This window comes from Sphaerodactylus townsendi, linkage group LG10, assembly GCF_021028975.2.
Source record: "Sphaerodactylus townsendi isolate TG3544 linkage group LG10, MPM_Stown_v2.3, whole genome shotgun sequence".
Taxonomy (NCBI): Eukaryota; Metazoa; Chordata; class Lepidosauria; order Squamata; family Sphaerodactylidae; genus Sphaerodactylus; species Sphaerodactylus townsendi.
Genome location: NC_059434.1, coordinates 58,928,894 through 58,952,747, shown reverse-complemented (window position 1 = coordinate 58,952,747; position 23,854 = coordinate 58,928,894). Strand labels below are relative to the sequence as shown.

The window sequence follows — 23,854 nt, the reverse complement described above, 5'->3', positions numbered from 1 at the left end:
ATTCTTGAGATAAGCAACCAGGCAGGAGGCGTGCCCTTCTAATCTAACTTTCGTTTCACTTTATACACCTGTTATTAAGAGAAGCCTAGGAGAGCGGGCAATATTGCGCCTGCGCACAATGCCCTCTCGCGCTGTTCCGCCCTGCAGGGAGGTGTCACTTCAGGGCTTTCATATTCCCCATTGGTTAATTGTTGTACTGCCCGCCTTCTTTTGGCTATAGCCAAACTTAATTGGTCAGTCAGAAATTATTGCTATCTGTGATTGGACCAACGTCACTGAGGGAAGCCCGGACTGAAGGGCGGAGATGGCCGGTGTTTGCGGCAGACGGCTAAGCCAGAGGCGGTGGCTTCCGGGTTCGTAGTAAAGCAGTAAAGAGGGGGTTGGATGTAAACCCTGGACAATGGGGTAAGTGGCGAAAGGGAACTCGAGCGGGCAGGGGGAGACCGGCCGTTACCCAAGCTGCTGTTCAAGGGAATGGGGCTGGTGGGCTGTCCTGCAGAAAGGGGGGTGCTGAGGACTCCCGGGCCTGCATTGATTCGGGGGGCTCTGTGACTTTCCTAGCAGCCAGGCAGTGCCGTTGCGGGTTTCGACAGGCGATCCTTTCCTTAGAGCTCTCCCTCCAAGAGGTGATGCTCAAGAAGCTCCTCACCGGGTTCTGGTGGCTGAAAACCTTAACAAAGGGAATGGTCCCGCAGCCCTGACCCCAAGGGGTCTCCCCCTACCAATTCCTGGGTGAGCACCCATCACTTAAGTCGGATCTAGCTCAAGTTGTTTAAGAAATGGACTCTCCCCATTCCCTCCCTCATCTTCTTGCTGTATTCATTGTGTGTATTCCTTGTATTCACAATCATGAGCACTCCTCTCCTCCTGCTTATACACACCAGATTACATCCTTTTTCTTGGTGTTAATTTATTTAAGGCAACTGCAGCCCTTGATTTTCTTGATCACCATCAATAATGCAGTTTGGAATCGCAGCATTGTTGGAATTGTGTGTTGAAAAGCTGAAAAGAATATCTCTTCCTAGCACTATTAAAGCAACTCACATGTGGATACAACAGAATAGATAAAATTAGTATTAAGGAGCAAAATATTTTTGAGTATGTATTCTAGTATGATGTGGGATAGTGTTCCAGAATAGAATGGATGGCCATAGTTGCTCCTCCAAGGTCTGAGTTTCACTTTCAGTGAAATGAAAAACAGTGAATAGGTGAAAGTGTTTTATTATCACATGAGAACTTTGGACTGGTATAGAATCACGATGCAGCGCTGGTGACTCTTAACTCGTTCTCACCTCCCACTTCCTATTTGTGTCCTAGTGAAACTGACAATCAGATGGAGAGGTTCGGAACATTTTCTCTTGTTGTTTGAGGAAAATTGGCCTTCCGTTTATTGCAACCTTGAGTAGCTTTGGAGGAATGGGATTTTACCCAGCCAATAACTTTTTATGCAGGAGGAAACTGACTATTCAATGGCAGTATTACAATGTCTGGTGAATGGGTGGTGTTGATTATGCGATTAATTCAATATTCAGTTGTCAGTCCTTTGAAAAGACAATTAGTTGAATGTTAGTTGAAAATGAGCCATATTTGAAATATTTTTTATTGGCACTCCATGTTGAAAGTGTGTGCAAGAGCAGATAATTAAGTCAGAATTAGCCTTGAATTTAGGTCCTTCCTAACGAATATTGTCCACTCTGACATTGGCTCTCAGGGGTCTCAGTCAGATCAAGATCTTTCCCAAAATCTTCATCGATTCCTTAACTGGAGATGCTGGTGGCGGAAACTGAGATTTTCTGTATGCAAATAATGTTTTCTTCCACTGACACGTAGCTCTTCCCCATTTTCTCCTTATAGGTTTATGAGTTTACATGTACCCCTTTTGTATTTTATTAAGCTTAGCAACTGATTCTGATGGTGATCCTTCTGTCACCTGTAGTTAATTAATATTAGTTCAGTGGTACAAACTTCAAGGATGTAAAATATGTTGTTCATTCTCATTTCCATGAAGATGCTTAACACTGAACTTGGATCTAATGCATCAGCTTTTGCAGATAGTTGTTACAAACATTAAGTATCCAGTGAAGTGGCATTATGAAAGCTTTTGCCACCACAAACGTGTTAATCTTTAAGGCAGACTTGCCAAATGTATGAGCCTTTTATAACATTTAGGATCCAGACTTATTTTTCAGCCTTCAGGGGCTCTTATTTTAGTGACCACATTTTTCTAATTGTTGCTGCCACAAAGCCAAATCATGGCCTCATTCCAGATTCTTGGAATACAGTCTTTGTCACTAGCATAAATAAATACGGCTGTCATTACTGCAACAGGACACTTACTGGTAACCATCCCCTTTCCACGTTCCTCGTAACTACTTCATTCCTCAAAACTGCCGGATTGCTTTTTAAGGCTTTATTTAACTGAATTTTGGCGGCAGTGTAGAAAGCAGCCTGTAAAGAAATGAATTCATCCGTCACCATAGAAGTATATAAAGCAGAAATAACAAGCACTGCATTCATTTTTATGTCATATGATAAAATATACTCTGATGTGAAAAGATAAATAAGTTTTGTACTTTGTGCAAACTAAGGATTGTTAAGAGACGCAATAAAATAATTGATGAAAATTATAGGCACCACAATGAAATTCCTAGCCATCTTGGCAGCCTGTCACCTGGAACTTTTTGATCCTTGCTTTAAAACATTCAGGATGTTTGAATGTTCTTTAACTGACAAATGTGGTTCTTTCAGGAAGAGGGTTTTTTTTTAAAAGCCAGCAGCATATTTCAGGACTTATGGAGAAATTTAGGAAGAGAACTGGTTTTGTGCATATGGCACATTTCTCTGATCAAGGGATAAACATTGGAATACACACACATATGCTACCAAGTCACATCTGATTTATGGAAATCCTGAAAGGTTTTCGGGCGCCAGAGACATTCAGAGGTGGTTTGCCGTTGCCTGCCTCCACGTTATAATCTTGGCACTCCTTGGTGGTGTTTTATCCAAATACTTGCCAGGATTGATCCTGCCTATCTTCTGAGATCTGACAAGGTTAGGCTAGCCTGGACTATCCAGATTGAAACAGCCACCTCGCTGTTGGTACTGAATAAATGGTTAATACTAGTGAGAACATTCTTGTTATATTCTGTTGCTGATATTAATAGTCAGACTTTTCTGTTCCAGGCAATCAGTGGCAAGTTTCTGTATTAGTTGTTGTCGAGCACAGTAGGTGTCCCCTCCCCCCTTCTGTTAAGAGTGTTGTATAATGGACTTTTCTATGCTGCTGTTTTGTTTTTGTAAGCAACAGAGTCTTGGAAAACGCAGCAAATTGCTGTGGAGGTATGAGTTCTCCACAGATTGCACCCAGAGGATGCCTTTGTTAAAGAAGGCCAGTGGAAAAAATCCACAGTATGGCTGCAGTTTTGTGTGCACTTATATATAAATGAGTGCTATTAAAAAACAACAACCCAGAAATGTATTTTGAGACGAAATTTCTTGTGACCTTGAATTGGGGCTCTTCTGTAGATACATGTGTAGGTACTGTTTTGCAATGCTTGGTTCTGGAGTTCAGTGTCTGCTGATGGTAACACTGCTTTCTTGGGTCCCTCCATTATGTGTTTCTCACTTTTGAACTGCCTATTTCCTGCTTGTGTGATAAAACATCTGCCTCTCTGGATGCTTCAGGAGACTAGCAGAATTATTCCTAATCAAGGCACAGTGAGAGAAGCCATGCTTAAAAAAATTATTTTGAAGGAAATGTTAACTGACAATTCTGTAGAAGATGGCAGGGAGTCTCTTGCCCGAAGAAGATACCAGACCATTGTTTTTGGGAAGCATTTTGGAAAAGCTGTCAGATGAAAGTGACAAGAGATGAAGTTCTAGAACTAATTGACCAATTAAAATATCACAGCATTGGAGCTTTTTGACATTTCTTGAAAAGCTTTTTAAAAATTCAGATGTGATGATGGCGTTCCAGTAACTGAAGTATGAAATATGCTGCCAAAAATCTTTCTCCTTCCCAGAGGATTTGATGGTAGCAGATGTAGTGCTGGTTTTGTAAAAAGGTGTAGAGGTAGGAGCTCTGTGATTTTTGCTTTCTTTTCAGTCTAACGTTTATTTCAGCTAAACTGTTGAGAAACATTATGAAGGGAAAGCTAGAATTTGGGTGGGAGAACCTATCTCACTAGCAGAGCAGTTGATTTTTATGGATTCTAAAGCATCCCTGACCTAGTTGCTAGTTGGAGTTCTGCTGTTGGTGACTTGTTCCTAGTTGGAGTACCTAGCACTAGGCTAGATACAGGCTGATCTCTCCATTTCTATTCTGTATATAATATACTTAGGATTGTTGCAGAGAAGAGCAAATCTTGTTGATGAAGAATCAACTTGGCTTCTTTGAAAATCATGTCCATCTTTTACATTTGAGAGTATTAACAAGCATGCTGGTAGATTTGATCTTGTGGGCACAATGTACTTGAACTTTTGAATTGCTTTGACCAGAGGCGTAGCTGCAAGGGGATGGGGGGGATGTGCAACGCACTGGGCATGCGCCCCTATGAGGGTGTGGCAGGGGTGTTCTGGGGCGGAGGACGCACCAGTGCACCGGGTGCTTTCCCCCCTTGCTACACCTCTGGCTTTGACCCAGATCAAATTTCTAAAAAGGGATAAGGGGCAGGTCCTCTTACTTTAGATGATCGAAATCCCCAGCAGGTTGTAGATTGTCCAAAAGATTTTACCAAGGAATGACTGGCAGATAGAATGGCAGATGAAAATTTTGGAATCTGGGCCCATGTAAAGGGATCCAAGCAAATAGCAGAATTATAATGTCAATTTTAGTTTGTTGCTTTGGTTTTTTTTCTAATAATCCACGTTCTGGAGTATTTTTTTTCCAAGCAGTTTTACATTATGTAATTTTACATGCAGTTATCAATGCCACTTAGAATAAGTTCTGGTACTGTCCAACATGATAGTAAATATGTTTGTATTAGGAGTATTTTTGAGATATTCTGCATGTAAGTCTTTGAGGCTGTATTGCTGGCAAGATAATTGGCTCTGCTTCCTCTACAGTCTCCATCGCAGCTAAACAAACATACTTTTTCTTTCAGTCCTAAGCTCTGTTGATGTTTTCCATGATGAAAAGGCAAACAAAAACATGTAAATGTCAAGCACTTGCTCTGATACTTGAAAAGCAGTTGAATCATGAGAGAAAATAACATTAATAACATTTATGGAATTGCTCAAGAACTAACAGATTGGAAATCTTAGGAGCTATAGCTACGTCATTGTTAAAATGTGAAAAGAATAAAAAAATCAAAAGCTATATTAGAACTTTTAGGGATGTTTAAGGGCTTGATCTGATCCATCATGAAGATGTATCAAGCGAACATGTGCTAGAATCTAAAATGATTTGTGCGTTTAGATGATTCTCAGATTATTCATAGCTGGAGTGTTCTTACTAGTCTTATATTTACATTTCACCTGAGCGTATGACTGTTTTTTAAATTCCTTGCCTGCTGTGGCAAAATCTGTTTCAGGTCTTGGTGTCCTGATAAGTTATGTGGTCTAAGATGGCAGGTTTTAGTTCTGGGTTTTCATCTTGTAAGTTCATCATAGAAAGGAGTTGTCCCTCTTCTGTTCTTTCTGATATTCAAAGCTTTTGATAAACCCTTCCTCCCTGAATATGGCTGATCCTCTTTTAAAGTTGTCTAAGATATAAGCTGTTGCCAAATACTGGGGCTACATATCTCACAAGTTAATTGTGTGTAGTTGAGCCTTGGAGCAGCTGGTCGTGGAGCCAATTACAGGGGCAATGGTAAAAGACTGGGTCCTCCTAAGTTGTGCTCAGGAACTTGTGAGAGATGGGATATTGCAGTGGTCAGAAACTGGGAAGACAGTGCTGTCTTCAGCATTTATTTTACTGGAAGGGTGCACTAAAAGTTCCAGAGGAGGAAACATCTAAAAAAAAATTAGGGGATTATTCAAAAGAAAGCTGAAGAGGTGGGTGAAGGTCAGATCCAGTGGTGGGATTCAGCCGGTTTGCACCACTTCGGCAGAACCGGTTGTTAAAATGGTGCTTGTAAACAACCAGTTGTTAAATTATTTGAATCCCACCACCGGAACCGGTTGTTAAGTCATTTGAATCCCACCACTGGTCACATCCCTTTAGCATGCTTAGAAATTATTTAAATCCACAGTGTGTGATGTGGTATGCTGGTGAGTGTACTAGGCTAGGATTTTGGGAGGCCCCTATTCAGATCTCTGCTCTGCCATGGAAGCTTGCTGGGTGGCCTTGGACCAGTTAGGCACTCTAACCCAACTGCCTTCACAAAGTTATTGGAGGAGAAGGTAACGATGTAAGATGTACCAAGTTCCCACTGAGGAGAAAGGAGGGGTGTAAATGATGTAAATTGATAAGTTAGTGAATAAATAATAGACGCTCGAAACATATCCTGCACATTAGGATGAGCTTCGCTAAATGTGAGAAGTGATCAGTGTGGTTAACAAGTGAACAAAATCATTAAAAGGAAAGAAGACTTCATTTGAAAAGTAAACTGGTATGTTTTGCCTAGACAAGATGGGGAGTAAGCGCTGCTGGTTTTGGCAAAGAACTGTAAGCTGGTATTAACAGACATAAGATATTATACGTAGATTGCCAAAAATCCATCTTGAGTCTGGTTTTAGAGAAGGGTGGACTAAAAAAAAGCTCTAAATAATCATGAAGTCTAACAGTATCGATTTCTTTAATTACTTCAGAAGCATGACTGGAGAACAGTGCAGCCCATAAAAGACAAAGGGGTTTAAACTATTGCTAAATGAAAGTTGAGAGAGTGAAGAGAATGATTTCTTAACATTTGTTTTTTTTCACTCTGGAGAGAAGCATGCGACATTTGCTTACATCTGAACTATTGTTTTCAGGTAGAATGCTGGAAGAAATGAGTCAAATAAAGGTGATTACAGATGACGCTCTAGTACTGATGGGCAAATTAAAACTACCTTTAAGGGGCTTCAGGAATTCAGATGTGCAGCTGTTCATTTGACAAAGATGTGCAACTTGTTATTACATTTGTCTTCCGGTCCAAGAGTCCAGGTAGCAAGGCTAAGACTGATTTGTATAAAGAGATCCATAAATTGTAGGACAAGTAGTGTAATTATAGGGCAAGTAGTATGATGTCTTTTCCAGGTAAATTGAAGGGAACTGTTATTAAATATAGAATTATTAAGCAGGTAGAAAAAACTGTTCTACTGAGAAAGAATCAGCAGGGCTTCTGCAAAGGAAAGTCCTGCCAGGTGAATTGGCCATTTGCCAGAAAAATCCCAATCAGCAGCTGCCCTGAGTCCAGTGGTACCTGGCTGGGTCCTCTTGGTCTCTGTGTGGTGTGGCCACTGAGGAGGAGCACAGGCAGTGTGTGAGTGGCAAGGAGTTCAGCTGCCATATCCTTCCTTGCTGATCCACTGCACCCAAGCTGCTGAGAAGGAGCATGGACGCAATGGCACTTGGCTCTGTGCTGGCCTGGGTGTGGAGTGGTCAGTAAGGTGTAGCATGGTCATCTCTAGTTTTATCCTGCTGGCCCACACATTACGGAACACAGCGCCATCTTTGTTCTTTTGATCAGGCTTTTCACTGAAGCAATGTCTCAGTAATTTGACTTGCATGCAATGGCAAATCTTTGGTTAACAGTTAACATGTGAACTAGTTCTACAAATCAAGCCTGCCAAATCTATGTTAGTGTGAAGAATGATAAAAAAAATCTTTGCACCTAGCATTATGTTTGCTTTCTCACACAGTCAATACAATTAAAATGGGCAGTCACTTACTGGCCAATTTGCAAAGCTCACTTTGTAGTTGTTTGGAGTCTGCCTCTGTTCCACCTGGCTGTATGCCATGGTTCTTCAAGTACTGGAAACAGGTAGGAGAGGTAAATGCTTGCAGTAGGGTGAATAAAACCAGCTGGCCTACATGGTGAGGAGCAGCCCTTGTATAACTTTGCTAATATGAAGATAGCAGAAATAGTGGAGAAATTTAAAGCTGTCACCACACAGTGGTGGTAAGGAACCAGAATTTGACTTGGGCTGTTTGGACCCTTGTTTTCCATTTAAAATGGGTCAGAAATCACCTTTTCCGGGGGTGCTGTGTTTCAGGTGTTTCTAGATTGCCGAGCGGTCAGCAGTGTGGTCAGCAGTGAGTTCTTGGTGTTTGGGAGAGGTGCCCTGATACTAATACCTAATGCTTAATACCTCTTCTAGGAGCAGTTGAGAGTTGGCATGTAGCTGGTAGAAGCCAGAAGTGATACTTGTAAGGTGAAGATGAAAGGGATGCCAGGTGGTGGAGCTGGTATCTGCCTCTCTTCTGTGCTGTCCTAATCTAATGGTTCTAATCTTCTTTCCTAATCTAATGGTTCTAATGAAGTGGTCTGTAGCCCAGAAAGCTTATGCTGCAATAAATCTGTTCACGATGCCACAGCACCTTTTACTGTGAAAGACTATTGCTGCTGCCTCTCTGGGATTTACTTCCTAGTTTTGAAGTGCTTTCTCACTGTGCTTTGTTAAAGTCAAGCAGGAACTCTCTTTCTCTTGAAGTATTTGTGCATTGTTTGAAATGCACTGTTCAGTTGAGTTGTTTAAAATTACATGACTTTCAAGCCACTTTATTCAAAATTCATGTCCCATCTCTTAATATAAAGTGTTCTCCCAATATGTTGGTAATATTTAATGAAAAAGTGTCGAGAATCATTAAAGAAAAATAGATCACTTTGAATTTCCAGCCTATAAGGAACCATTCACTTCCCTGATACACAGCACGAGCCTGAATAGAACATTTTAAAAATCCAGGAATTTTTTTTAAATTACAGTGAAGTATTCAGCTATGGCAAAAGTATGCTAGAACTAGAATCAGCAGGGATACCAAGCTGCCTGTACAACATTATTTAGTATTTAGTGGAAATAACATAGTTATTATATTGAGGTCAGATTTTAAAATACTTTCAGAATATAGAATCTGCATGAAGACTGTGCAGAAACATTAGGTTTGGGAGTATGTTATCTTCAGGAGCAAGATTCTATTGGAAAAGCTTGACCCACAGCTCAGTAGGTTAGATTATATTTACTGTATCAGTTTACTTTTTTATTTATTTTATCCTCACAACAGTTTTGTGAGATAGGTTAGTTGGTGAGTGTTTGACTGGCTGAAAGTCACCTGGGGAGCTTCCACAGCAGAGTGGGGATTTGAACCGGGGGTTCTCAGGTCCCAGTCTACAATGCTCACTGCAACAGCATGCTGGCTTTAGTGGGGTGGTTGCTCTTGAAGAGTAGTAGGCAGCCAGTTTTGTGGTAGCACATTTGATGGCTGCTGCTAGGCTTAGCTCCAATGAGTTATCCCTCAAAGGCCAAAACAGCTCTGAAAAGACCCCCTCCTCCTTACGTTTTCCTGACAGGAACCAAAAGTTGAAGCCTGGCAATACTATTCTGGTTGTCCAGTGGTGGCCACTGAGGAAGTCATTTTCCTAAAGCAACAGATGGTTCTTTTAGTTGGAGATTTGAACTCCCAATGTCTTAAAAAAACACATCCACGATTTTATCTTTTTTTCTACAGTCTTGGGGCTCTTCCAACGTTTGCAGAAAAATCTGTCTTGCTTGTGGCTCCAGTGTCCAGTTATAAATATTCACAGATGAGGCTGTGTTGAGAATTAGATATGTTGACAATGTGTCCCACAGATAGGGACAGATTTGAGAATTAGGTATACTGATGATATACAATACTGTAGTCCACTGTCCCTTTCCTTTTATTAAAGTACCTTCTTGAACCATTGCATTTTAATATAGTCCTATTTATCAAAAAACCCTTCTTCTGAATTCTGTTCTGCGTAGTTTATGGAATGCTAGAAGTGCCGTGGCCTTCCTGACCTTCTCAAGAGCATGCTATTCCTTCAGGTGGGAGGCACAACAGGAAATGCACATGTATAGGCAGTTGTTGATCTCTGCCATTTGCAAGGTTAAATAGCATCCAGTGAAGTTTTTAAAACTGATGTGTGAATTCATAGCTCGCAGCTAGGGTTGTCAACTGTTGTGGAGTAAAAGTGTCCTGTTTCCTCAGTAGAGCCAAGGAATGATGCTTAACTCCATGCCATGAAAAGCTTGAAATATCCAAGACTCCAGACATTTTTACCCAAGCCAATTGGCAATCCCAGCTGGAGTGTTTGCCCCCCCGGTAAGCTAGAGAAAACATATTTTTCTGCGTATCTTTTGACTGATATGGTTAGATTCAAAGAACCATCAGAGGAACGACAATAGGAGACAGTTCTGTTTTGCAAGCAGAAGTGCTTATTTATAAGTGCTTATAAATCCATTACTTTCTGGCAAGGGTGTTTCAAAATACAATAAGGGGAAATTGCTGTCCAACTATTTTGGGAATTGTGTAGTGAGTCTTTTCCTCATTTTCCGCAAGGGAAAATCTCACTAAATATGTTTTGTTATCTAGTACCTTGTTGCCTCGGTAAACATCACTGGAAAGGAAAGGCTTTGCAGCAAGACAATGGCTGGCCTCTGAGCAAGGGAATGGCAAACAGAACTCCGAGCCAAAGAACCATCCATGAAGCATAGCACTCAATCTGAGACGTGGCCCCAATGCTGGCATCTCTGACCTATACGGTAGTAACTTTGTCTTTATTCTTGTTGAAATCTTGGAAACTGGCAGGATGTAGTTGTTTTAGATCTTCTACTGGATTTTGAGAAATCTGTGAAGAAAAATTGGAGGGGAATATGGTAGATGGTGACACTCTCAGAATTTCCCCAATGTCTATGATAAAGACTTGAAAGTGATAATACATCTTCTATGTCACATCTTCTATGATGCACTAGGAAGTGATGTCACATCTTCTATGATGCGCTAAGAACTACCCCATTTTTGTAAATGTCGTCTGACAAATTCCTGGTGTGTTGCAGAGGATTTGATGTCATATAACCTGAGATTCTATCATCTCCAGACATACTCCCCAGATTTGTTAGAATTTGCTGGTCCTTAGCTGGCAGCACTTAGTTTGGGTGATCTCATAATTGCTGACTGTACTAATTGACCTGCTCTGTAATCCTGACCTGAACAGCAAACCTACTTTTGCTATGATTGCTTCTGGCCTGTCTGTAGGCAGGCAGTGCGTACACTGGATATCATGCCAGGGATTGTGATTGGCCCTTTATACAGTCACATTTCTGCCTTTTGATGTATGCATCCTGATACAGCATTAACAGAACTTCTGCCATTTTACTAGCAGAATGCTTTTAGAGGAAGAGACTGTATATTGTGTAGACCAGTGTGTGTCAGTTGTAAGTTTCTATATATTCTGTACAGAAATGCACACTGTCCACATCTCTGCATGATTTCTTTTAGACTGCCCAGTGTCACAAATGGTGAAAAGATATTCTGTTTGCTGCACCAAAGCATTCTTTTGCAGTGATTTGCTTATTCCATGGTAGTGAATGGCAGTCATTATCTTATCTATGAGAAAATGAAGATGCTTTCAGAAATGCTGCTGGAATGTGAAGCTAAAGCTGGTTTCTGTCCCTGTGGAATCAAGCACTGAAAATCAGGCGTAAAATCCTGAACAAGCCTCCTATCTTTGTTTGACTAATCACACCTTGTATTATGTTTCTTGGCCATTCAGAGGTGTGCAGAAGATTGAGCTGATACTAAGACCACTTAGCCTATGCAGAATAATGCACATTCAGTCCACTTTCACAATTGTTTGAAAGTAGATTTTACTATTCCGCACTGTAAAATCCAGCTTGAAAGTGGATTGAAAGTGCATTATTCTGCATGTCCAGAAGGGCCCTAAGATGTGTGTGGGGGTGTAAATATAATCCTGTATTATGATTTTCAAAAATGGGGCATTCCATCACTTGAACAGAAGAGCCCAGGTTACCTTGTAGGCAGTATCCATTTGTAGCAGACTTATTCATGTGCATTCAGTGCTTGTCTGAGCCCTACAGGGGACAGTGGGGTACAAATCCAATAAATGAAATGCTGCCATAGCTCCAGTGTGTGAGATCGTTGTACATCTTACATATGCTGCACGAAAAGGGTTCTCAAATGATCATAACACCTCTTTAAATGAATTGTGTCCAAGAGAAAAAAAAGTGCATGTTGAAAATTACTCATGAGTGTTTTTTAGTATTGCTTTGCAAAAAAAATATTTTTTTCTTTTCAGTCATATAGGCCCTATTGAAATATTACAGCAATGGACCAAGGAAATAACAGTATTGTTCCCAGTATCACTCAATTGGAAAATTTCCTTACAGAACATGACTCTAATGTTGTTTGGCTCCTAGTTGGTATGTAGAATTGGTTGTGTTGAATATTACTTCCATTTTCATTCAATACATATGTGTGTTCTTAGTAGAACAACTGATTAATAAATGTCAATCGTTCTGTTGTGTCGGTTGGATGGATACCTTACCCTGTCCAGTGTAAAAAATAAACGCCAAATCTTTTCAATCAGCAATTTTAGAAAAAGTTGAACCAAGCCGTCACAAGTATTGCCCTCATATTCACAGTCATCTTTCTACCAAAAGAAAAATCAGTTTCTACTTTCGATATTATGTCATGAACAAACGGTAGCTGTTGTTCATAACTACCACTACTTTAATGCGTACAATTGGGTGTTGGAAAGAACCTCAATAATGGTTCATCTGTGTGTTCTCTAGGTAAATAACAGATCTTTTTCTTAAAATAGGCAGATCTGAATGTTCTGGGTTTCTAGCATTTTAAAAAATATTAATACTTGCATCTTCAGCAACGGCTTGTCTTCTGGCTGAAGGACTGCAAAATTGATAGAGAGCTTTATATGCCCATGTATGTACCCAGCTCACTGGGCTATGGCATTGCCAGTGCTTGTGTTTCAAGGTTGTTATGATGTGTAAGACAAATTTGATATAACAGCTACAGTTGCTGATATTACTGTTTAATAATATGAGTATTTTACTTTGCAAAGTGCTTTACAGTTTAAATTTGACTAAGGCATATGTTAATTTCTTTTGCAGCTACAATTTTGTCCTGTGGCTGGATTATTTACCTAACTTATTACAACTCTCGGAACATTGGATTTGTTTTAACGTTTGTTCTGAACAGATTATGTAAAAATGGCTACATTCATATTGGTAAGTCTTCTTTGTGTTAATGTAAATATCTTAGAATAACACTAAACTGTTGTGGTAATAATACAGGACCAGATTTAAGTCCTATTATTTCAATAAAAAGGACAAACTAAATATTTGCTTCTACCACTGAAATCAACATGACCTAATTTTTCTTCATTTTTGGTAGTGTGTCTTTGTGTATTCAGTACCATTGATAGTTTACTTATCAGAAACCTCCCTTTAAATGCAGGTTCCTTTTCCTTCTCTGTCCTATCTGGAAAAGTCATGGTTCGAGAAATCTATTACATTACACCAGACATGTCTATCAGGTACTTATTTGCTCGTTTTATCAGTTTTTTCAAATCTTCAGGTTGCAGTGCTTATGCACAACAGACAGGATTTACCTCAGTGATATGGTTCATATGATACACTTCATTTGAACAACTGTACCGGTACAGTAAAGATGAACCCCATAAAAGTCATTAAATATTATTATAACTCAAAACAATCTGTTGACAATTTTCACTGTTTTTGCCCTTTTACTATCTTTGGATTTCTCATTGTTTCCAATGCATGTTCCAGCATTTATCACCCTGAAATGTGGCCAGTAGTATTCTCTTATGCACTACATCTTCCTTCCCCTCTCCACTTTGGTTAATCACATAACATTCAGTAAGGATCCGCAAGAGCATCTACAGAAGGTTTAATGCTAAAGAGTGAATCCTTATTTTCTACTAACAGAAACTCTAATTGAATGTAAGTGCACACTTATGTTATTGTGTCAAAGCCTCGGAAAGATCAATGGAAAAAATATGAAGTCCTCTTGTTTTAATAAAACAATAGCAATCTATGCTGGGCCCATTTACTCTTACTCTGGGTCTGTAGCTTGGCTTTGGTTTATAGAAAATACAAAAAAGTTGAAGGGTTAAGATGGTCCTTTGAGATAGTAGAAGAGGGATATAAAAATCTGTTTCTGTAGTGGCTGTTGCTATTTTATAATTCATTCTATAAAACATGCAGTATTAGCTATTGATATATCCAATTATGTGAAACATGTATTTTAGAATCCAAGATGCATTTCTTATATTTCGTTGGTGGAAGATGTACAATCCAAAACAGAAACAGCATGGTGAGTTTTCTCCAAAGCGTAATATATTCTAAAAAGTGTAATGTTTTAATGTATTTAATATAGTTAATGTTTTAATATGTTTTAAAAGTGTAATGTTTTAATGCTGTAAAAGAACTCTTTCATGCTGTGAAAGCAAATGGTTCCTTGTTAATATTTAGTGAAGGGGAAAAAAGTTAAATTGATGGACCTGTGCACTAACTTTGTTCTTCTTAGCCATTCTTCTTATCTGTTTTCTTTTGCCCAAGGCTTCAGCCCAGCTGTTCATATGGAGCAGGTTTCTAGAAGTTAGAGAGATTCCCAACCTATGTTTTAGGAAGTATAGTTTTGTCTAGGAGAGTAGCTACTGTGTTGTTTGTGGCTGTTTCTCCAGGTTGTTATAGACTGAGATTTTGTTTTTAAAAGCAATTGTCTCCTCACTTTTTACAATAAACTCACAAAAATTATGGCGTAGTGGGTTTATTTATCTCTTCTATTGCAGTTATAATATTGAACAATTTTAATGGGGTAACATTTTACTTCATTGGTTATAGTAAGAAGTCAATCTATTATCCGACCTAAGATATGCAAATATACAAGCAGGACCCTGTGAGTAATAGCTTGGTGTTGAGGTAAACAGTTTAGACCTCCTCAATTTCCTCTTCCAGGATTTTTGAGGTCTCAGGCTAATCCTCCTCTAACACATTTATCATTGTTGACTCTCATCTGCTGCTCATTGTGGAACATATTTAGTTCTCATTAGGCTGGTTCCATCCCCTCACCCCCACCCCCAGGATTCCTAGCTAGAAAAGTATACCTGCCTATGATCCAATTTTGTTGCATAATCATTATCTGGTGACCAGGCATTTTACTGTTATGTGTGGGTAGATCCAACCCACTTTTCCGCTGCAGAAAAAGTGAGGGTGGGTCCTCTTTAACCACCCCCAAAGTTATACTGAAGATCATGGGACCTGCATAGACAAAAGCCTTATATGGTGGGGCTGTAGCAAGGACTGGAATTGGGCCGGTGAAAAAGCTGATTGGATCCACCTCATAGGGACTGACAAAAAAAATAATAACCAGAATTACTGGAGAGGGAAAGAATGAATGCTCTGTTTTGTGTTTTGAGCATAAGAGGGTTTTTTGGGGGGAAAGGAGTAAATGTTCATGTTTTTAAGTTGGTAGAGAAATATATAAAGTGCAGAGAGAAGTGGTTTGAAGACCCAGTTTACACAAATGGAATCTGGAAGCAGTTCATGTCTCTTGAGTAAATGTAATCGGTTTGTCTTTAAAGGAAAAAAGTCCTCTAAGTAATTACGGGGAAAAATGTTTTTAATTAGGTCATACTTTTTGCAGTTGAAGATTCAGTGATACATGTGATCATGCGAAGTTATCTCTTTAAACTGCCTATTAATGAAATTATTGTGAAGCATGGCCATATGTCATCTGCTACAGTCCTTTATAATAGTGGTGGATGCAATATAAGATTTAATTTAGCCATGAAAGTTGAAACTGGACAGATGAGGAGAGGATTACACCAGAGCCTTACAGTCATCATGATAAATTTCCATGGAAATCAAAATCTGATAGTTGAGAATTCTGAAATTACTCTGGAAAGATGCAGTAAAAAACTGTTAGACACACTGTGGAAACAGGAGCCACTGGCTACCTTTTTCTTTCCTGTCCTTGTTTATCTCTGTGTATTTTATCTCTTCCTAGAGAGATACAATTAGAGGTGAGGGGATAAAAGGGATGGAAAAAATGGCCCAGAGTTCCTGCTTCCATGTGTGTTTGGTTGCAGTTCGTTCCAGCTTTCTCCGCTGGTTCTAGAGCAACTTCACATTTTGCAACAGTTGGAGTGTGACTGATCTGCAGCCATTTTGCAACAGATGAATGCATTATGTAGCCAGGCCCAAAGTCCATCAACTTTCTGCTAACTTTTTAAAAAATATAAGCCCTTTTTCCACTTAAAAAGAAATGCTATATTTGAAGAAATCATTTTCCATGGAATGCCTGAGCTGGGACACATTTCCGGTAGCCACAGGCTTTAAGTTAAGGGGTGATGTATCGAAGCTTGAACTACTATTTGCTAATCATGCATAGTGATTACTGATTCTTTTGGAAGATTATAATGGAAATTTCAGGCATGTGTATACGCCTCGCTCATTTCAGTGGAGTCTTTAAGGATTAGTGTTTTATAATCAGTATGTGTGTGCATGTGTGCATGCGTGCATTTATACATTCATCACAGTTTCCCTGAAGTTCCTTTTCTGCTTTACTGAAGTTAGCTTATTTAAACACTACTTAATTTGCATTTTTATTGCACTTTATTAGACCCAAAGGCAGAAACGAGATTGTATATCATGGTGAACGATTTTGAATTTCATGTCTACAATCGCTCTGAAGTGTATTCACGACTAGAGGAACTATTTGGTTTGGAACCAACCTTAATTCCCCAAAAGAAAGAAGAAGAAAAAACAAGAGAAAATGGGAGGGAAAGATCGCAGTCAGATATTGGAAGGTAGAGCAACTTATTCATTTGAGTTACTGTCTGAATTTTGGGTTTTTATTTGGTCATATTTTCAGTTTTTGTTCTGTCTAAAAATGTTAAAATGGCATATTCAATTGTATAAAGAGTGTATTTGAACATAATTATCTCTTTTGATAATTGAAATGAACAGTAATTTTAGAGGTACTAGATAGAGAGCTATTTAATTTTAGGTGTATTTGATAAACTTGATAGAGAGACATTTAATTTTAGGTGATTTGGTGAAGAGTCAGAGTAGTATAGTGGTCAAGAGTGGCGGACTCTAATCTGGAGAACTGGGTTTGATTCCTCACACTTCCACATAAGTAGTGGACTCTTACCTGGTAAACTAGAGTTGTTTTCCCACTCCTGCACATGAAGCCTGCTGGGTGATCTTGGACTAGTCACAGTTCTTTCAGACCTCTCTCAGCCCTACCTGCTTCACAAGGTGTCTGCTGTGGGAAGGGAAGGAAGGAAAGAAATTTTGTAAACCACTTTGAGACTCCTTACAGGAGAAAAAGGCTGGGTATAAATCCAAACTCTTAATTATATTATGTTAATTTATTTTTCCAGTAGAGTATTTACAACTGTTGAAAGTAAATAGCCTGACTACTGTGGAATCATTGGATAATATGCTACTTTCATCTTTGGAAAGCAGGGGTGATTTCTGCCAGTTTCCTGCCTCCCACTGTAGACCCCTATTGTACCTTTATTCTTTTCCTGAAGATATGCTGATTTTCAGGAACAAAACTGCAGGGAGCACCAGAGAGTTGCAGTGGGAGTGGGAAGAAAGGAAACTGTGTTCTGTGCCTTGGATGCATGCTACTATATCCAATGCACTAATGGGCTGCTATATTTAATGCTGGAGCATTTAAGTGGAAAGAAATGAATCTCTCTTTTTCATTGTGCTAGGCTAGGGTCTTGTGGACAGGGAAACTCCAAATGTGCATCAGACTTTCTGCATGTTTAAGATGTTGCTAAAGGAGTGTTAGAATGTAGGAGAAATATAAGTGAGAAGTTAGTGGTGGCTATGTGTTGTGGATGTGTGGCCTTTTTAGCGGACTTAGTCGGGCTCTTTTATTTTTCCTGAGGCAATATTAATGGGCGCCTAAGCATGTCACTTGGGATTCAGTTACATTTCAATAAATGAGTCTGGTTGGTTTTCATATATGATTGGGTATCAGATAATTATTTCTTGTTTATCGTTGCGTAAATGTGATGCTTTCCCTCCCCCCCCTCCCCTGCAGTGTTAAAGTAAAAAGTGAATCGTATGATCCCTCATCATCGTGGAGATCTCTTATTCCTGTCATCAAAGTCAATGTTAGCACTGTAAGTAAATACATTCCTCTTCACATTTTCCCTGCTTTCCCCCCTCTTTCCAATGTGAAAGCAAGCTATGCATTTAGCAGCCATAGAAGCCTGCCACTGAGATAATTGTTATCTTCAGATTAAATATTTGGCTTCTTGAAGGTTTCAGAAAAGCTTTCCAAAAATGTCTGTCCTTTATACAAACTAATTTAGGCTGGAACCAAGCGTTGAAAATAGCAGCTCTGTGTTGTCCTCTTGTATGAGTAATATCTGAGGACGTTTAGAGAATAATATCAAACTATGAATTTTCCCAATGTTTTAATTAGCTGTGGCTCATGAGAAAAACTGACAGGGTGATGACATCACGTGTTTGTGACGTCACATGTTTGAGAATTGCCAGATCTTACTGATAGGAATGAGATAGTGGTGATTTTTAGCAAATTCTCATTGTAATATTTAATTACAGAACGTAATAGTTCCATAATGTACTTTTTTTTTTACTTCCTGGATTTTAATTTGCAGGTGGTATTTTTGAAGGTTTTTAGTTGAAAAGTGTTTTATAATAATGGACAGTGGAAGACAAGAGGTATAAGTTATGTGGGTAGCCTCCCCAATTACACTTGGCCTTACCTCAGATAGTTATCCATTGTATTTTAAAGGATACAAAAATGATGGTGTGCACTGTGCTGTTATCAATTAATAGTTCAAGTTTGGATAACTGGAACAGTCCCAATTAGGTTTGCCATAACAGAAATGTGTTTATCTCATTTCTTCTCCACCTTTCTCACTGAGATTCAAGGTGGATGACAGATTTTAAAAATGCAGTAAGCCAGTTTGATACATACAGTAGGCAATGTAACAAAACTGAATTTCAAAATCCAGAAAACAGTATAGTAAAACAGGGTAAGGGTTCAACAAACAGTACTGTGAAAGCTGCCTAAAATTTCCCTAGCCTATAACCATATAACTGTGTTGTGTTATTAAAAAATATCTCCTGAACATTTTACAGAACTATAAAAGTGTGGGAGTCATCAGGGAAAGGGATATAGTAATATCATATGTAAATATGGCTTGCTAGGTCAGTCTAGTGTCCATATTTTAATACCAAATTGAAAGTTAACACTGGGCAGACTGTACTGTTTGCATAAAAAGACCCATCGCTTTGAAAGCTGTTTTCACAACTCTGTTTTCTGTCTGCATATTCATTGATTTCCATTTTACTATAGTGCTATGTTGGTTCCAGAAGTCCGTTGTTCAAAGAGTTCTGTAGAGATCGCTTCTGCATCTGTATTCCATGTGATAAATAAGCTGTTTTTCATTTTTATATTGCTCAATCTTTGTCCAACTGAGAAGAAAGTTCCTCGGAGAATTATTATATAGGTCACTAATAAGAAATGGCCCGGAGAAGATACAGCTTCTCTTGGGAAATTAATTATGTTCTATACAAAGTAACCTTATTTTCAGTGGCAGTACAGTCACTGTTAGTGGTTTATCAAACAAATATCATACACAGTAAAGATGATTAATTGAATTCACATAAATAGTGCTGACCTGATTCCTAAGGGGCGATCTCCTGTTCTGTATGTTGTGAAAAACTTATAAGTTTGCTTAAACAGTTAGTAAAGCTTGATGCAGCATAAGAATGAGTAACAGTACTATCATTCTGTTTATGGAGTGGTTCTGTAGTTAGAGTGTCAGACTGAGATCTGGGAGAATCAAATTCATATCGCTAATCTGCCATGGAAGCTGGGTGGCTAGCCACAGACTCTCATTCTGACCTATTTTACAGAGTGGTTGTGAGGATAAAATTAAGGAGAATTATGTAAGCCACATTGGGTACTCACTGGAGAAAAAGGTGGGGTATAAATGAAGTAAATAAATTAATAATTCTAACAAACTGTTCAGGAACAAGTTATAGTTCTTAAATAAAGAGCAACTGTCTTATTCATTCCTTAACGTTGATGGCAAGATTTAAAGTTAACTGTGTTTCTCTTAAATTAGGGTCGTTTGGCCTTTGGGAATCACTACCTGCCTCAGACAATCTGCATTAACTTTGATGATGCTTTCTTAACTTATACAACAAAACCACCTTCAAGTCATCTTGATCAGTTTATGCACATTGTAAAAGGAAAACTGGAAAATGTTAGAGTCATGCTTGTTCCAAGTCCAAGATATGTTGGTCTTCAAAGTGATGAGTAAGCAATTCCTACTCAAAGCATTAGCTCATGTAAAATATTGTTTTCAATGTCAATTCCAAGGTGATTGTCTCATGACACTGTACACTATCAAATAAAGGGTGTGTGTGTGTGTTGGTCCTTTATGTCTGTGTTTCACTCTGATTACTGAAGATGATCTGTCCCTATGAGCTTAGATTCTATTTTAGTGGGAAATCCATTAACAAATGAAATCTAGGGCAAGGATAACACTTCTTTTTTGGAAAGGCAAATCAAGTCTTCGGCAAATTAGGAGAAAATTAGAAGTAAGGATTTAAAACTGCATCATTTAGGTGAAGATGAGAATTTCCCCCCCACTCAGAGTGTAAATTTTACTATTTGGGCAGTGCAGTCCAGAAGGAGGAGAGCATTGCGGTGACTGGAGACACCGCAGTGAAGGTGCTGCCCCAAAAGAGGATTAGGTAGCACAGAAAGTAAGGAAATCAAAAACTCCTCCTGCTGCCTGAATCACCCCATTGGGATAGCAGACTTATGCTGCACTTTCATGTGGCATAAGTCTGCAGGCTCAGAAGGTGACTTCCTGGGTTGAAATGCCAATGGAAGCTAACTAAAGTCAGCTCTACCCTTGGGAATGCCCATTGACACACACACACACACACACACACCCCAATCCTGGCATCCGCTTGGACATCATTGTAGCTTCCTGATGGTGCCTACTTCTGGATCTCGCTGACATGAAGCTGTGCGGCAGCCAGACTCCACTGTTCCATAATGCAGTTTTGCCCTCCCCACCCATCTGGATTGGACTGTAAATTAACTTTAATTTTAAAAAATCTATCCTAGTGGTCTTGTCTTCAAATTTTGGTGAAAATGCCCTGTATATTTTTAAAAGCTATGTTTTCATAGTGCCCATTGTATTGAATAAGTATATTTTACAAAAATGACTGAATAGAAAATGACTCAGCAGCAACTTTTTAGTTGCCTTTTCACACTATAGTAAGAATGTGTATTTTTCACTGTCTTCTTTATAACAGACCACCAAGATTAATGGGAGAAGGCTTTGTTGTGATGCAATCCAATGATGTTGATATCTACTATTATATGGATGAACCAGGTAAATTGTTGAATTTATGATTAAGGTCTCAGTCCTAATATCAGTCATGGAAGCTCAGTTCCATTCAACCAACCTCACTTTAACTTGGGTAATCAAAATAACTAGCTGTCTGACTTTAAAAGGTTCCTATGGAATATTTAGATTGAAGTCCAGTAGCACCTTAGAGCAAGGGACCACAATGTGGTGCCCAACAAATCTTTTTAGGAAGTAGGTGGGGCCAGATAGGGCTTTTGCCCAGCAAGACTTCTCATTGACTATCGGAAATGTGATTGGGTGTGTTGATTTTTTTAAAATGTTGGTTGGCAGCTGCTACCACTACAGCTCAAGGATCTACATTGTATCACTGAAGTTAAGCTGTGGGAAGCATTTTGTCACTCGCTGTGTCTCCTGCGGCACACATTTTGTTGCTGTGCCCACTGTGCCATGTCAAAATTCCAGAAGTGCACAAAAAGGTTGGAGACCCCTGCCTAACAAGATTTTTGGGGTATAAGCTTTTGAGAGTCAAAGCTCCCTTTGCCAAGCTCTGGTGAAGAGAGCTCTGATTCTCCAACGTTTATTCCCACAGTCCTCTTTATCCTAAGAGGGAGTTTCGAGCAGCATCCAAATCAGTGCTGCTCTGCGGGAAACTGCCCTCTAACAAGAAGATATTAATTATTCAGCGATGGTAGCACATTAGTAAGTACTGGAAGGGGGAAAAAGAAACATTTGAGGTTGATATAGAGTAGGCTTATGCTGCATGAGAAAGGATCCAATAGCAGAAGAAGAAGAGAAATAGTCAAGGGCAGAGAAGTTTAGAATCAACACCCCCCCCCCCCGAACTAGAGTCTTAAAATGGCCATGTGTTATAGACTTACTGTTGTACTGTTGGTTTATCTAGATTCACACTTTATGTTGGGTGTTAAAACAGTGCACAGTGATCTGTAGTGCACATTTGCTTTGCTTTTTTTAACTCAAGTACTCAACAGGATCTGAACATGTTTTTGAGATGTTGTTTAATTCTAGTGGATGATTCAAGATTCTACCTCAAGAGAAAGAGATAAGTGTATTGTGTGTGACCTAAGGTCATTACAATCAGAAGGGAAAATGCATTAGAGGAACATAATGTAGAAGAATTAACAAAGATTACAGTTAAAAGAAATTAAAATAACATTAAAAGAAAAGAGAAAATGCTAGCCTGAGGACACTAACACATAAGATGTGCTACAGTGGATTAGGCCTCAAATTTAGAGTGAGATCAGAAATCAACATAGGATTTGTTTGCTCCTTGTACTATTAGTTTTCTTCTTCATGAGAAGCAGGGAAAAGGTCCACATTTGTCTAACGAGCTATCACCCTCTGAGAGGGATCTTGCTGTTTTTTAACTTCTGTTTAGTTCTTTAGCATGAATGTCAAATGTGGTCAGAATTGGGTTGTATTGCATCTATTCAAGGGAGCAGTAAACATTTCGGTCACATGCCTTTTACAAACGTCTCTAGAACCCTATCTGCACACTTCAGATTTCTTTGCGAATGAGGAAGATGGCTCTTGTGGACGTGTGATGCGCATTTTTACTGCATAGTTTTCTGCCAGTTAGGAAAGGTATATAGATACGTTCTTGGAAAATTTATTTACGAGTTTGGTTTTTGCTGTTCTTCTTAAAATACAGGTCTTGTTCCAGGAGAAACAGAGGAAAATAATGAGGAAGAAACAAGTAGTGAGGACAGTAAATTGCAAGACCTCCCTCCTTGTTGGGGATTGGACATAGTTTGTGGGAAAGGAACCGATTTCAACTATGGTCCATGGGCTGACAGGCAAAGGTAATGTGGTGAATCCTTTTGACTGTCTCTGCTGAAGCAGACAAAGATCATTTCCTCTTGGGATGTTTGCCCATAATTCAGTGCTGTTGGGAAAGCAGGGTTTTTTCCTTGCTTCACCACAGCACTACAATACATTCATGCACCTCACTGGCTTCCCCAGCTTTTTTCTGATCTTTCCCACGATCTCTCTGATCTTTTCTTTTTTCCAACCCTTCTTTCCTTCAAAATTTCAAGAAAGATTGCAGCAAAATCTGGAAGTCTTCCAAGCCACCCACACAGCAGTCATTTTCTCTGCCCGGTTCCCACAGTGGCCATTGGGGGGCTTTTTATATTTTTTTAATGGGTGGCTGAATATTGTTATATCAATATAACATTATAACCATCTATATTTCAGGTTCTTTGAATCCCTAGCTTACATTTAAGCAGAAGTCTTGATTCCTTTTGCTATAAAGATGCAAGCTAAAAAGCATATCTTTGCAATTTAAGGGGCTAGAGTCTTATATCTAGGAATTGACAGAACTTGATAAACAGGTTGTTACATAAGCCTTGGGGAAAAGCGTGCCCGGGGGCGGGGGGGGGGGGATGTTAGCAGCTGCCCAGGATCTTGGGCAAGAAAACTACTGGGAAATATCCTATGTGGAAGCCCCACTTCACTGCAGCAACAACTAGGAACTACATAAGACTGTCGCTATGTGGAAAGCAGCAAAG

General features: G+C 39.3%; 1 protein-coding gene across 10 annotated transcripts in view; it reads left to right on the top strand.

Annotated features, from left to right (window-relative positions):
• Positions 1 to 285: 285 nt before the first annotated feature.
• The window catches only part of BLTP1 (bridge-like lipid transfer protein family member 1), a 141,477-nt gene continuing 117,908 nt past the window's right edge, over positions 286 to 23,854 (top strand). For all 10 annotated transcript variants that reach the window (XM_048508691.1, XM_048508698.1, XM_048508695.1 and 7 more), the window contains exons 1-11: positions 286 to 405; positions 10,472 to 10,641; positions 12,195 to 12,318; positions 13,027 to 13,143; positions 13,373 to 13,451; positions 14,187 to 14,251; positions 16,562 to 16,748; positions 18,002 to 18,083; positions 20,064 to 20,257; positions 21,271 to 21,350; positions 22,996 to 23,146. In XM_048508691.1, the coding sequence (XP_048364648.1) occupies positions 12,225 to 12,318; positions 13,027 to 13,143; positions 13,373 to 13,451; positions 14,187 to 14,251; positions 16,562 to 16,748; positions 18,002 to 18,083; positions 20,064 to 20,257; positions 21,271 to 21,350; positions 22,996 to 23,146 (1,049 nt within the window). In that variant the 5' untranslated portion in view covers positions 286 to 405; positions 10,472 to 10,641; positions 12,195 to 12,224. The remainder of the gene's footprint in view (positions 406 to 10,471; positions 10,642 to 12,194; positions 12,319 to 13,026; positions 13,144 to 13,372; positions 13,452 to 14,186; positions 14,252 to 16,561; positions 16,749 to 18,001; positions 18,084 to 20,063; positions 20,258 to 21,270; positions 21,351 to 22,995; positions 23,147 to 23,854) is intronic.